Source organism: Ciconia boyciana, chromosome 4, assembly GCF_034638445.1.
Source record: "Ciconia boyciana chromosome 4, ASM3463844v1, whole genome shotgun sequence".
NCBI classification, from domain to species: domain Eukaryota; kingdom Metazoa; phylum Chordata; class Aves; order Ciconiiformes; family Ciconiidae; genus Ciconia; species Ciconia boyciana.
The window spans coordinates 86,848,897-86,863,379 of NC_132937.1; the positions used below are offsets into that span (position 1 = coordinate 86,848,897).

General features: G+C 43.4%; 1 protein-coding gene across 1 annotated transcript in view; it reads right to left on the reverse strand.

The window, feature by feature from the left end:
* The window catches only part of ACO1 (aconitase 1), a 38,383-nt gene extending 25,631 nt beyond the window's left edge, over positions 1-12,752 (reverse strand). The window contains exons 1-2 of the mRNA XM_072860531.1: positions 12,558-12,752; positions 1,654-1,774 (exon numbers count right to left, since the gene is read on the reverse strand). Coding sequence (XP_072716632.1) covers positions 1,654-1,750 — 97 coding nt within the window. The 5' untranslated portion in view covers positions 1,751-1,774; positions 12,558-12,752. The remainder of the gene's footprint in view (positions 1-1,653; positions 1,775-12,557) is intronic.
* Between the last annotated feature and the right edge of the window lie 1,731 nt (positions 12,753-14,483).

Consider the following 14,483-nt stretch of genomic DNA (forward strand, 5'->3'; position numbering starts at 1 on the left):
GTGCTGCCCCCGTATTCTCACAAGGCTATATCCCAAATTATCAGATACCCTTTTCTAGCCTCCAGCTTTGTCAGGAGGTCAGTGCTAACTGACTTGTTCCACTCAATTCTTTGAGCAGATTTATTATGTCAGTCCCTGTAAGACAGTAGATATCTTTGCTGAAAAGGACTCTTTTCTACAGGTCTTCCATCCTTCACAGCAATACTATTCTGAAAACATGCTGTGTTCACCTTGTTTCTCTGCAGTTTCCTCTCATTCTTGCCACTGAACACAGGCATACAAATGCAGTAGAAAAACATAATTTTCTATCTGACATGTTGGAAAGCATAGCTTTAGTGGTCTAGGCAGTCTCTTCTTCTCCAGAGACAGAGAATGAAACTGAACAGCAGTAAGACTGTGCATCTGCTAATCTTCTTTTACTTCAAGATAGAAATACTTATAGAAGATGACACAAAATATTATTGGAGCAGTCCTGACAGCTTTACTACAAGCAATGGGTGTGAAGAAAAAAAATAAAAGTTTCTCTGTCCCTCCTTCCCTGGTCCACTGTAATAATAGCTGTTTGATTTCCTCTCAGAATATTTACATTCAAAAATATCTTAAGAAGTTTGTCCCAACTTTCTACACAGGGCCCCCAAGACACAAAAGTCACTTAATCGCAGTGACACCTTACTACTGCTATTGTAAAAAAACCCACCAACTATTATTCAGGACACAGTCATTCAGAATCATTCAGAGGTTTTTGGTTGTTTTTTTGTTGTTGTTGTTTAGGTTTTTTTTTTTAATCTTCTCCCCCTCTCTCCACCCCACTCTTCTATTCCTAAGTTATTCCATTTTTCTGCTGGATAGTGAGAATTGCATCCTTTTTTCTCTAAAGAATCTGGAGTTTATCACTCCTAGAATCCTGGAATGGATCAACTGGTAATACCATGCATGTATTTGCCTATTTCTTAAGACTCATCTCTGCTTTTCACACATCAAGTCCAACATTAACTGATTCCTCATTTACACGCTATCTGAGCCTGCAATGGATATGCCTTGCTGACGTTCAGAGAAAATGGTCCTCCTCTTGCTTCCTGAATTCTCCTTAATCACCTGTTTCCTTTCTGAAAGAGGAAAAATACCCACAGAAACAGCTCTAAGCTATAGATACTTGTTTTCTAAGTCAGTGGCACAGATTGTAAGATTTTTACCAGTGCCACATGGCAGATGCCTAAGTACATTCAGGAAGTGTCAGAGGAACTAAGGAAAAAGCCTCCTCAGAAAGGATTTTCTAGCCACTACTCTTCTGAAGCTGAACAATCTTTCTGGATGATTCAGTCATATCGGTGTTAGGTCCTTTCCAGCCTTTCACAGTAGCACAGCAATATATGACAAAACTTGTGCTCTTAGTTTTGCCTAGTCCTCCTCATCCACTCAAGAAAAACAAGACTGCTGTGTGCACAGCATTTTGAGAAAATAATACTGTGATCTTGCCAGTATTCCTCTAGTTCTAAATTTCCAGAATTAAATTTTGCTAAAATTTTGTTTTCAAGAACCATCTTTTGAATTCATAGTTCTCTCCAGAGACCAAATATCATCCAATGTTGCAATGTCTCTTCAGGTTCTGTTCATCAATGTTAATGAAATGCCTTCCTTATGTTGTCAACGTACCGTATCTCACATCTTCCAATTTGCTCAGGTTAAAGAACTTCTTCAGAGGCTGTTTAGGGTCCAGTGGCTCCACAATCCGTACAAAAGGGTTGCTCATGGTTATTCAACACCCTTAGTGTCCCTAAAACACAAAAGAAAAATCGAAGCCATTTTCACGGCATCTGTCCTGCATACAAAGTACACATCCCACAGTCCCACAATGTATCTGCCCCACACAGAAGGCCTGTACCAGACAAAAAGGTACTGCACAGTCTGTGTTAGTCATGCCCTTTCCCCTACAAATCTACTTGTAACAAGTCCTCAGAGATAAAAGGTCTGCAGGAAGGTAAGAGCATTGTGAAAAATATGGATGCACCACGTGGTTTACAAAGGAAGTTCAACATCTGCACTCTTCTCTTCTTTATGCTCTTTCTAGACAGCCCTTTGTGCCTCTGTGATCCACAAACCACCATGACAACGTGGTCCCATTTCTTAAGTGGCATTGGTCCAAAGCTAAACAGACAGGTATTTGCATTCAAAATTAAAAACAATTAAACTAAAACAGAAAATACGATAGCTTTACTCGAGCCAGAAAATGTTACAGTCTAAGATTACAAACCCTGACTATCAGAGACACATGGAACCCTCCTGATTTCAGAAAGATTTGTTAGGGTCGCCACCAAAAAAAAAATTAAAGTAGACTCTATTGTAAACATCATTTTAGTTAGAGATCTTTTCTTTTTTCTGGCTATCCTAATGGTTTACTGCATAGAGCATTCCACTGGGACCTAGGACTTTTAAGTTCACTTATACAAGTTAAGGTACCCTGAGATATTCCCACTATCAAGGCCAACTAGCATAGAGGGGCCTAAATTCACTCTAGAAACATCTCTCAATCTCCAGAAAAGATTAACTTCATGCAAACTGCCTATATGGAACAGTTCCTAGGACACTCTTAAGACCTGAACTCTGCCCAGGCCTTTTTTGGGAGCACTAGCTTAGGCCAACACATGCCAAGGAACAACCTAACGATTTAATAGTAAGGACAATTCTCTTCCAGTGTCTGGCAACATTCCCAGTCACGATTAGATTTGTTTTTAGAAGAGAGATAATCACAGGCCTGATTTTCAGATCTGTTGTTGGTTTCCCACAGGATGTTCCTGTCTTCATTCAAGTAACATTCTCTTCCCTTGCCCCAGTTTTTCAAACAAAACAAAAAAAACCAAACAAGGTCTGAGATGCACATCCTTTGACAAGCCTTGGAGACTGGTGCAAAGAGATACACACAGTCCAGTATTTGTTACAAACAGTTAATGCAAGGCCAAAGAGTGAATTAATTTATCTCACCTGTCAGTCTCATTGACTATTCAGGGAATATTATTATGTGGAATACATTTATGGGGGATTTTTAAAGTATTCCAGCACAAATCACATTTCACGTATTCTGAAGACAACAACCAAGTTAGAAGTTAGATTGAGATGGAGAGATAGCAGAAATGGTGACAAAGGAAGGTCCAGGGTGTAAAGCAGCAAGATACTGTAAAAGAAAGAAAAATTCTCAGAATTCTGTTAAACAAAACAATGGAAGTTTTTAGATAAAAAGTTGAATGCCCAGGGAAGGCAGAAAGGTGGGCAAATGAACAGACTGCAAACACCACCCGCCCCAAAACATATCACCTTTCACATTCCCATCTACAAGTTATTTTCCGAGATTCCTCTTCCCAGCTTTGCGGATACCCATCCCAAGCACAAGCCCATCAAGTTTGAGGTGTCATCTTCTTTAAACAGCATGAACTATTCAGCTATTCCTCTTCTAAGCAAACTCTACGCTTCTACGATTGATCATGATCAAAATAAACTGCTTCCTTCCTCTCCCTGCCAGCTATGCTCCTGATGAGCTTTATTTTGTGCCTTCCAAGCTGAGAACTTTATTTTATGCATATCCACTTCTCATGGGAAAGTCTAAGGGTAGCTGAAGACAGAAAACACTGGGATATCCCCTGACAGATAAAGCAGGAGATCATTACTTGGATATGACCACAACGAGTCCACTGTACTCTGTTCACATATTCTCATCTAAGAATAAATTGCAGCTGTAACATTTCCCATCCAAGTCAGTGCCTTGGCAAACCACAGCAATTCAAGATGCTATGATACGTTATCTAGTTGTTACATTCCTTTCCCAGACATCACCTTCTTTCCTGAACGCAGCTTTTTTACTTCACAGTATGAGATACTTCAGTACAAACCTGCTTTCACCAGAGTTACACAAATATGCCAAACTGTGGCCTAAACACATGTTCTTTTCACCTGCCTGGTCACACTGTTATGAACAACTGTTACAACCTTGTAAGCCATTTAGAAATCCCCACAAAGACATAAAGTATCTAGAAAAAATACCAACTTGCAGCATTGCTGTAGCAAATTTCACAGAGCCGGAGAAACCTCAGTCATACCAACTACTACTTCCAGACAGTAAATTATAAACCAAGTGGCCACAGCACAGAACTCAAGCTAGTGATCTGCCAAAAAGACGCGAGGGAGCAATACTCTGCAGATTGAGTACACCAAAATTTTTTAAGTAATCACTGCAATAGATACAGATTAACTTGTGGTTGCAGCACAGAATATTTATTCACATTTTGTAGGCACTGAAATGTAAATATACAAACAGGCTAGCATGCAGGGGAGCTGACATCTGCCTGCCTGGGATTGGTGCACTGCACAGGGTCGCATGCACTGACCATGCCCAGTGCCACATGGTGCCACGGTAATAGCTGATCACACATACCAAAGAAGGCACTTGATCTTCTGCCTAACAACCTCGAAACTGTTTGCATGGAGGTCACATCTGAAACGGGATTCCTCATAGTGACCCTCAGGAAGACAGAACTGCAGATTAAGAGGCTTCTAATGGTAACAGCCACCAGCCACCCTCACAAACAGTGCTCATTCCTGGCCTTGGAAAACAGCAGCCACTCTTGCCCAAGCTATTCCCCCTCTCCAATTATCCAGGCACACGTTCTTTAGCATTTGTGCAATTCTGGACACAGCCCTGGAACTCCAGGGGTTTCAGCTGACTGAAATCTATTAAAATGGTTCAACTGGGGAGTTAAAAAAAAAAAAAAAAAACCACCACCAAAACCAAGAGCAGAATCTCATTACTGGAACCTTCTCAAAGGGTTATATGACTTGTATAAAGTGTACCAGACAAACAATAGCTTTATTTTAGCCCTTCCTGTGCCTACTAATAGAATTCTGTGAACACTGATAATTTGGCTGATACTAATGCTGATCATCTTTAAACCTACACTCCCTAACTATGAATTTTGTTTTCCACTCACCTTGTTACATCAATACAGTTGCTTAGCACTGTGCCACCCAGTTCCACCTCTTATCAGAGCATGCCTTGAATTCACCCACAGACTGCACGTCAGCTCATCACAGAAAGTCTGATTTCTGGCTTTTCTCTCTCCCAGCTCCACTTCTCTCTCCACCAGAGAAGCAAAAGTGCAGAAGAATTCTAACCATTAATACCAGGAGGGGCAAATTTATTTGGACGAGGTCATAACTTTCCAAATATAAAAAAAGGAAGCTGGTTTTTGTGCATGCAACATTTGCCCTTCAGAGTAGACAATGAACCTTGGCTGTAACAGCTGTTCCACACTGTCTGTATCCCTAGATATGACACAGGAGGGTTCAAATTTCTCCGGCAACAGAAGTTTTACGTTGTGATACTTGAACAAAGCATTTGGACTAGCAAAATCTGAGTACAACAACATTCCTCACTTCAGCTGTACTGAGTGGGTCAGCGAACTCAGCTTTTACCATGAGAGCTCAGATGTTTACTAGCAACAAAGATCAGTGCAAAAATGCCTACTGGCTGTACTGTGTATGTGGATCCCTATGGCGGCCTGAAGACCACACCATCTGATGATCACTGCATAGGAAGTATGCACAAGCCCAAGGGGACAGAAGGAAAAAGATGTCTGTACCCTCCTCTTTCCTCGTCTTCTCTTAAAAGTTAATCAACTAAATCAAATACACTCAAAGCATATTAAAGTCTCATGTGGATCTCCACAAAAAGGATTCAAGTATGTAACTTAAAATCACTTTGTTTTTTTTTTTAAAGAACATTCATGGGAGATTTAAACATATGTTGCATATGTTGATTTAAAATCTTAAGTTGATGTAACTTCTCTGAGTATCCAACATAAACACAGTACTAGTCACATCACAACACCTTCTACTGGAAAAGGATTCAGTTCAGTAATTGAGGTATTCTTTAAAGCATGTTCTTGATTGACTGTGGGTCCTGGACTCTACTTCAGACCCCTTTAAAAGCAGCAGTGTGACTTGGAACAATTTCAACAAGCTGAAATTTTACTGAAATTAATGGAATTGAGAAAGCATCCTGATATAACCTGTAGTTTCGCACTTGCAGAAATTATCTCATGCAGACCATAGAGAGGGAAAAGGTGTGCTGTTCAGCCTCCCACTATACCTAAGAGAGAATCTGAAGACACCAGAGCTGTTCTAGACATCACCTTAACATATTATTCTACTCTCTTTAGTGCTGCAGGAGAGCCTGAAGGTGAAAATGAATACAGCTAATCAGGCTAAAAGCAACAATCTTTCTCACAGCACTAAAAAAATAATTTTTTAAAAACATAACTGCTCTTATCTTCATTTGTTGTACCACATCAATACCAGCAACAATACTGGTTTGGGTTTTTTTAGGGATCTCAGGGGACCCCACTCATCTCTCACTATCCAGAATAAGAGAAAACCTTAGCACATGGAGTACTTTTCTGATAAAATACAAGCTGATAGTAAATCATGCTCTTTCTGAAGTACATGACATGAGTGTTGAGAAAAGATGTTTATTACAGAAGTGCCTGAGGACAAACCAAGGATACAGATTTATTTCTTTTGACCTGCAGAAAGGAAAAAAAATAAAAAAGCCTTGGATGAGACAACTTCTGTCGAAGCTTCAGGCCACAAAGCAGGAACAGAACAGGCACAGTCATTCAGCATTTTACTACAGACATATTAATCTCACTCAGGGAAAGTGAGCATGTTTCCACCACTGCCTTTTCTATTCCATCTTTAGTTTCTTAGTTGCTGTCTTTCAAATTATGTGAGGGTGCCCACATTATTAACAGGAAGAGTTCATTTTAAGCATCTATTCATAAAACTAAACACCTCACAGCTTGACTAAAACAGATTTCAAGTAGTAAAAGCTCTTCTTCCTGGAGAGTGGGTAAAGTCTTGGCCACCACTGGGAAGCACCCACTCAACAAAGGAGCAGTTTAATCTGAACACTACCAGATGCTAGAAATGCTAGAAAAGGTTACACTCAGACAAAGCAAAGATGGTATTTTATCAGCCATCATGAAAAGGGGGAAGGCTCACACTTGCCGGTACTTGCAGGAAATCTGTGAAGAAACTTATAACTGAAAACTGGGAAAAGGAGAGGTGAGCTGGTAGGACTGCTATGATGAAAGCCCTCGCCTGGTGATAAGTCAGAGGACATAGGGAACACTCATGGCCTTGCTTGGAAAATACAGCATTTTCCACCCACGTTGAATCTGATCTTACCACCTTCCATTGCGATTATCGCTCCTCCCCCAAGTTACTTCCCTTAGTTTTGTCCACTCAACTGATTGACATTTTGTGTGTGTGTGTATCTGTACTTAGCTGCTAAGTATGTGACAAGCATCTCTAAATAGCAAAAGCAAGTAACGAAAAAATCTAAGGGGAGCTGCAGCAGAGCAGCAGGCTACTGAGTTGTAAATCCATCAAGACAATATTGAGCATGCATTTTCTGACATTATTAAGAATTATATATAGCTGAACAGCACTTCTTAAGCTGAGGGCTATTGCTCAGTTCCCCAACAGAAAATGAACCTCTGCAATTTACATAGCTTTTCTCATGGTTTCACGTTCTACTCAGCATAAGTTATAGATCACCTAGCCATGAACAAAGATTTCTTAGCAGGTCCAGCATACAGGAACTTCTGTCCTATTGGAATTCCAGCATGCTCTGTATATGCCTACCTTGCTTGAAAAGCAAGGAAGGAAAATATCTATGTTAAGCATGTTGCCAGAAGTCTGCATTTTTCATATGGAAAGACAACCTCTCCAATATTAGTCAGGTGCCTGAAGTAGTAAAACTTTGGTAAGTAAATCCATCCACAATTCAAGTCAGTTTAGAAAAAAACCTAATACAGATATGTGTGTGGTAGAAAAAAAAAAATTAGTTTAAATATCCAAGTTGCCTAAGAAAAATGTTTTTGTTACCGGGGGGGGGGGACGACACAACCACACAACAACAAAACAACACACACACAAAAAAAAACTGGCAAAAAAACAAAAAAAACCCAAACAAAAAAAAAAACACAAATGCCCCCAGCATTAGGATAGAGTTCAACACCACTACTAGAACAAGCAGAGTCTTGTTTTATAATGTATCTAGCTATAATGACTTTTGCATGCACACAGAACAGAGGAGTACAACTACTGTTGCAATAAACACAGATTTCTTGTTTTGATTAAGAGAAGCTTTTACTATTTAACACTTACTCTACCTGTGACAGATAAGGCCACTAGATAAGAAATATACAGGGCTGCATTGCTGTAAAGAGTCAGTGATGAGATTTCAGTGCTAACAGTCAGAGGTTTGAGAAAGAATCTTTGTGTTTCTCTGTTACACAGAGAAGTCCATCATTACATACAGATCCTTAAACAGAAGCCCACTAACAATTTCATGACTGAGCAAATATTCTGCTGGTATAAACCACACCTTTATTGCACACTGGAAGAAAATGCAGTAATACATAAAGGAGGGGTTTTTTAAACACTCTCTAAGCAAAGTTTCAGGGAGCCCCTTTCAACTTTAACGCTCCAGAGGAACTCTGTACTGGAATACAAACAGGACTCCGGATTGCAGACTTTACTGCTTTCTCCTGATGCCTAAAACTTTGACTGCAATGCTAAAATATTTCTTTATTTAGAGCCATAATGTGCTATACTTCCAGTGCATTGGACAGGTTACTAAGTGCATATTCCTATAACCTGTATATTTCACAGGCTGCCATAAGCATTCTGACCATTTCACTTTGTTAGCAGTGCTGTATTGCACATACAAGAACTGAAGATTTAGTTCAGAGATCAAGCTTGTGAAATCAAACCTTTAGGTCTTAAAGTAACTTCAGCTCCAAGTGAGCTGCAAGTTTAGATGCATGTCCAGTTCCAAGATGTGGATATTAAACTCCCTCAAGTCATCCCTCCTGAAAGCCAAATGCTACCTCCTCCCTCACTTTCAACGCAGTTAGTTCACTTACTGCTGAAGGGACAGTCAGAATGCTTCTCTTGTATACACCTCGCTAGCTTTTGGTGACCCAGGCAAGCACACGTATCTAGTATCCTCAGCCAGCCTCTGGAACGCAATCTAGCCTTACAGTTAACAAGGTCCAGATCCTAATTAAGCAGGCATAAGTGTCAAGGGAATGCTGTGTCAGCAGACTCACCACTGAGTGTCCTAGTTAAAAAGTAGAGACTAATTTTCTTTTTGTTGTAGGAAAATGAGCAGTATTATGCCTGAGAATACAGGGAAGATTATCTGGAGGCTACGGAACACTGAAAAATGAAGCCTTGAGGGTTTTTTTCCCCCCTGAAAAGGCAACTCTGAACTTTAACCTATTTCCTACCTCTGTACAAACTTGCTGTTCATTTCCCTTATGTTAGCAGACTCAGACTGTTCATTAACAAATATGCAGCGTGGACCAGTTTTAACAAAGAACCAGCTTTCAGTGTTAGTAAAAAAAAAATAAAATCCAGTGTAACACACAGAAACATGTTCCCACTGATAAGTTAACACAGAAGCGCTGCAAGAAGTCTGGAATACAGAAAGTGCTGTAAGTGTGTACAAAGGTTTGGTCTGAAATTTGGTTTCAATTTCAGTAGGCAGGATTAAAAGACATCTCAGTATTGCTCTGTTTGTTTCAAAAGGCTTATGCGAAGGGGGGAAGGAACACTGCAGAGGTGCATGGGAAGGGGAAGCAAAATGGGAGTATTGTGAATCAGCCCTCCGCTCACACCCTTACCATTGTACCAGCTCTGTAAACTGCTGTCTCTGCACCCCTAAAACTCCTTTTGTGCAACTTGCCATCTGAACTGTTTCAGAGCTATCAAAGATATGTAGGTGGAAGGAGTACCCTTCAGGATGAAGAATTGATGAGAAATACTGTTGTGAAATAAATCTGGCATCATGAGGAAAAAGTCTTAACTTTTCGTGCCATTTCAAGACAAATCCTGAATTTGTGCTCTGGAAATAATGAAAGATAACTTTCTCACAACAAAAATTGCTGCCTACAATCTCAGCAGCTATTCAGCTGTTCATGTAGATGAACCCAGCTTTCAAACACCCATGGCTTCAGTCTGTAAGCCGAACAAATGTGTATCTGATAAGATTTCATCAATTCCAACTAGCTGTCACCAGAGTTTACTAACCAAGCTCCCTGGGGAGGCAAATTAAGTTTCCACAAAACATTTTTAATTCAACTGGCTTTTTCAGAACACTTTTCCACAAAAAGGCTGGGGGGGGGGGGACACAACAAAAAAAACTCCAACCAAAACTAAACAACCTCTTTCACAAGCTTCTGGAGTCCTGACCCTAGAATTGTGGGATGGTCCCAACTCCTGTGAGGAAGTGCCAAATACCTAGAGGAAATCTTCTGAACTAACCACTCCCTAAGGCAGCACTGAAGGCAAGACCCCTGAAAAATTCTTACCTCCTATTCACACAACCAGAGCAGAATGGAAATTAAGACTCCTCTCTACCTTCTCTCTGTTTCAAAAGAAGGAAAGGGACCACTCTTCAATTCATATCCTTCCAGTGATCTTAAGTGGATTGTTACTCCAGGGGGGGAGAAAATTTCCAGCTATTATGTGGTGAAATCCTACAGTAAGAGCCCATGTTAGAAAACACTAGCAAAAGAGATGTGCTGCTATTCTTACTATTTAAACATTATTTCTTCTTTCAATATTTCTTCTGTGAATTCTGCAATTATTGTTTCAGCTCTTCCACCATTACTATAAAAAATTCATTGAATATATCAAAGCGGAAGTGTATTATCCTCTGGCTAAAGGGAACCAGAAAGAAAGGTGCCAAATTATAAATGTGATATGACAAAAAATGCAGTTTGAAAGCCCTACAGTCTTCAGTTCAGCAGTAGTCTGCATGATACACTCTACAAAGCACAGCTAAGTGGTCAGACTCCTTCATACACTGAAAACCTCTCCAGGAATTTCCTCTACCTTACAAAGCCCAGGATGACTAAAGTATCGACAATTTTCCGAATAACTCCTCACACACACCACAGATGCTGGAGGGCACAAGAGTCAGCTGCACTTCCTACTCTATGCACATTAAATTCCTCTTACTTTCTTTGAAGAAGTAACAATCCCCAGAAGTTTATTAGGACATTCTTATGGAGCACAATTGCCTTTAAGCAAAGCAATACTAAATAAACATTCCAGTGTTAATATGTCTCTAGGGTGGTCTTCCTTTACTTCGGTATTGTGGATTGATAATGAGCCAGTCTGAACAATAGCAACAGCACTGAGTGCTCAGAGATATTAATTAAATTCCAATTGTTTGGAGAGAGAATCCTCTGTTTTAGACCAAGTTTCCTGCTGATACTAAAGAATACTGAAGTCCAGACCTCTCTGTCTCTTCCCGCCCCGCCCCCGCTAGATTTAGAGGTGGAAACCAAGTATCAAAGTACAACTTCCAGTTAAAAATAAGAGGGAACTGTGGTGGTGTTATGAAACACAGCAATGCGCTGAACAGATACACAGGGACTAATCCGAGCATACACCTAATCCAGATTCTGAAATCAGGCATCTCCATAGCCACAGTCCTCAACCAGGTTAGACTACAAGGCAAATACCTGCATCTGTGCTACGACCTCCATGACTGTTATTGTCACAGAGCACGTGCATCTGCTGTCTGTGCCATGAATGCAAAACAGATTATTTTGTCACCCAAAACAAAAAACCAAAACTATTAAAACCTGTCACTTTACCTTAATATAGGCTTCACCTTCTAATGCTTTTCTTACATCCCTTCTCTGTCTTACCTACTTATGTTGCAGTTTTATTGTTTTTTTGCAACACAGCAGGGTTGCTGTGTGCTTGATATGTACACTGTGTGCTATCCTCTACTATTTAGATAGTACTGAAATACCAATAGACAAGGCTGGAGTTGTTCCAGCAGGAAAATTAATGAAAAAGCTTTGCCTAGATGAGGATAGGGCAGCACAACTTCTCTTCCGTTCCCGCTCTTCTCCTCTAGCTAAATCTATTCTTCCTTCTCAGGTCTGCAAAAGCTGACTCCTGTACCTGCTGTGAGCAGGTTCAAAGCCGGGTCTCGGAGAGACCAAATCGCAGCCGGCCGGGCCGGGCCAGCCGCTCCGCTCGCTGCTCCCTGCAGCGCGGCGGGGGGGCCGCACAGCCTGCTGCTGCTCGGAGACGGTGTCACGAAGCCACCCCCGGGCTGCTTTGCGAGAGCCGCCTTTCCCCGGCAGCACCGAGCCGCTTCAACGCCCCCTTCCAGCCCTCACCCCGGGAACCGGGGCTGGCCGGCCCCCCCGCCGCCGGGAGGCAAGGCAGGATCCCCTGTCCCGCCGCCGGGGCGGCCTGGCCTGCCTTGCCGCCGATCCCCGCCCTCCGCCCAGGCCCGCACCCGCCTCAGCTCTCCCCCGAGGGACGCCCCTCAACCCCCCACCCTCCCCCGCGCCGGCAGGGCCCGGGGCCGCCGGCGGAAGGGGGCGCCGCGGCGGGGGAAGCGCCCTCAAGGCGCCCGAGCCGCCGCCACCGCCGGGATGGGGGGAAGCAGGGCGGCCGGGGCCCGCACTCACCGGGGAGCGAGCAGGAACAGACCGCCGCCACTGCTGGCCGTCAGGGGCCGCCGGGTGCAGGGAGGGAAGGGGTGGGGGCGGGCTGGCTCCACCCCGCCGCCCTCAAGGCCGGCCGCGGCGGCATGGCGGCCGGCGGCCCTAGCGGGGGAGGCGGCAGGCGAGGGAGAGCGGACAGGCGGCCGGCCGGCCTGCGGGGGCGCGGAGCGGGCCGGGCTTCCCGTTCCTGCCCGCAGCCCTGGCCGAGGCTCGCCCCTCACGGAGCCGCTGCCTTTCTGGGGCGGCGCCTCTCCCCGGGGGAACGAGGCGAGGGCGCTTTGTTCTGTGTGGAGGGGTGGCCCCCGAGGCCGGGGGGTGGGCTGAGTGGTGGCACCGGGGCCGAGGCCGCATCTGGTCAGGCCTCTGCTGCGGGCCGAGCCATCGGGGTCGGGGCGCCGGCCGTGGTGTGCTTTGCACCTGCCATGTGTGCTCCGTGCGGTCCCTGCCTGCGTGCTTGCTCGGGATTCCGAGGGGAACCAAGAGTCCCCTCACTGAGGGTGGGCCCTGGATATGGTGGTCGAGCAGGTCTCGCTCGGGATACCGCCTGACGCGCAGGACTGCTTCCTCGGGGCAGCGCGATAGGAGCCGGACCTCAGGTTGTATCTCGGGGCCTGGGGGGGAGTTCGTTGGCCTGGCTGTCAGCAAAAACAGCCTGATCCTGGCCAGGATCAATATCGTGACGCCAATATTGAAGAACAGTGTCAGAGTACAGGGCGTCCCAGAGGACGTAGTTAACGTGACCCCCACAGCCGAGTGCTACGGGGTGTTTTTCACTGTCCAGCATGCCCCCAGTCGAACAGCATATGGTTTGGGCCTGAATAAAGTAAATTAAAAAGCATCTTAATTCTAGGAAAATCATTAGATAAACAGGAAAGGGGGAATTAAAGATACATGGGAGTTGTGTGGAGAGAGTGTAGATGTGTCTTATAAGTCTGGAGAAGGTCTTGGAGACCTGGAGAGTGACTAGGAGGCTTGCCACAACCACTGAGAGTCAGAGCTGGAGGAAGAGAAGAACCAGTAATGTTTTGCTTTTTCCCTGGAGAAAGTGCAGGCTAAGAGCAAACTGCTACTTGCTGGCTTTGCTGCAGAGGAACAGGTCTCAGATGAGCAAGCTGATGCAAAGAGTGAAAATGAGAGTGCTTTGCTCTGCCCGGAAAGAAGGATGAAACCTAGAAAATGCCCAAGATGGCTGTCCTGGTTGTTTGCAGGTTGGGTTCCTGCACACTGACCTGTGCTGGCAGATCCTCCTGCCTACACACTGTCCAGCTGGAACTTGCAGACCAGGGGAAATCAGTGGTAGGATCTCAGGGTCTAGCAAACAAGATATGTTGTGTAGGGGTTTTTTTTTTAACTAAATACTGAAATCCTGGCTTTGGCTCACCTGCTGCTGATTTTACTGGTACAGTTAAGACTTCTAGGGCCCCTCTGTAGTTAAACCTACTGTTCTCTGACTTGATACCTGTAAATGTCCTGTCATTTACAAAATACAGTACTTTTGAGTTATCATTCAAAATCTTTTCCAGGTTGGCCTGTTTTCAGTTTAGCATAAATATCTCGTGGAGTAATTCACATGCACTGAGTTCTCTTTTTAGAATTGAATGAGTTTTTAGAAGATATGATTTGTTTTAACAGATGGTTAACTTGGACATGAAACTGGACATTCGTTCATAATATTATTTTCAAACCTTTAGCCAGAGAGGTTCACAACACTTGAGTTTTTCAGAACGAAGTCATATTTGTAGTTTGGCAGTGGAAGGAGAAGGCCAATGTTTTCTTCAGGACACCACAAAGGAGTAGATGACTCTGGTGGTACGAGAAGTTGGAGAATTTCTAAAACCTCTTAGTGCTTTCCTTAGAGTGGTAGATGTTTCATTAATTGATAGAATTTTT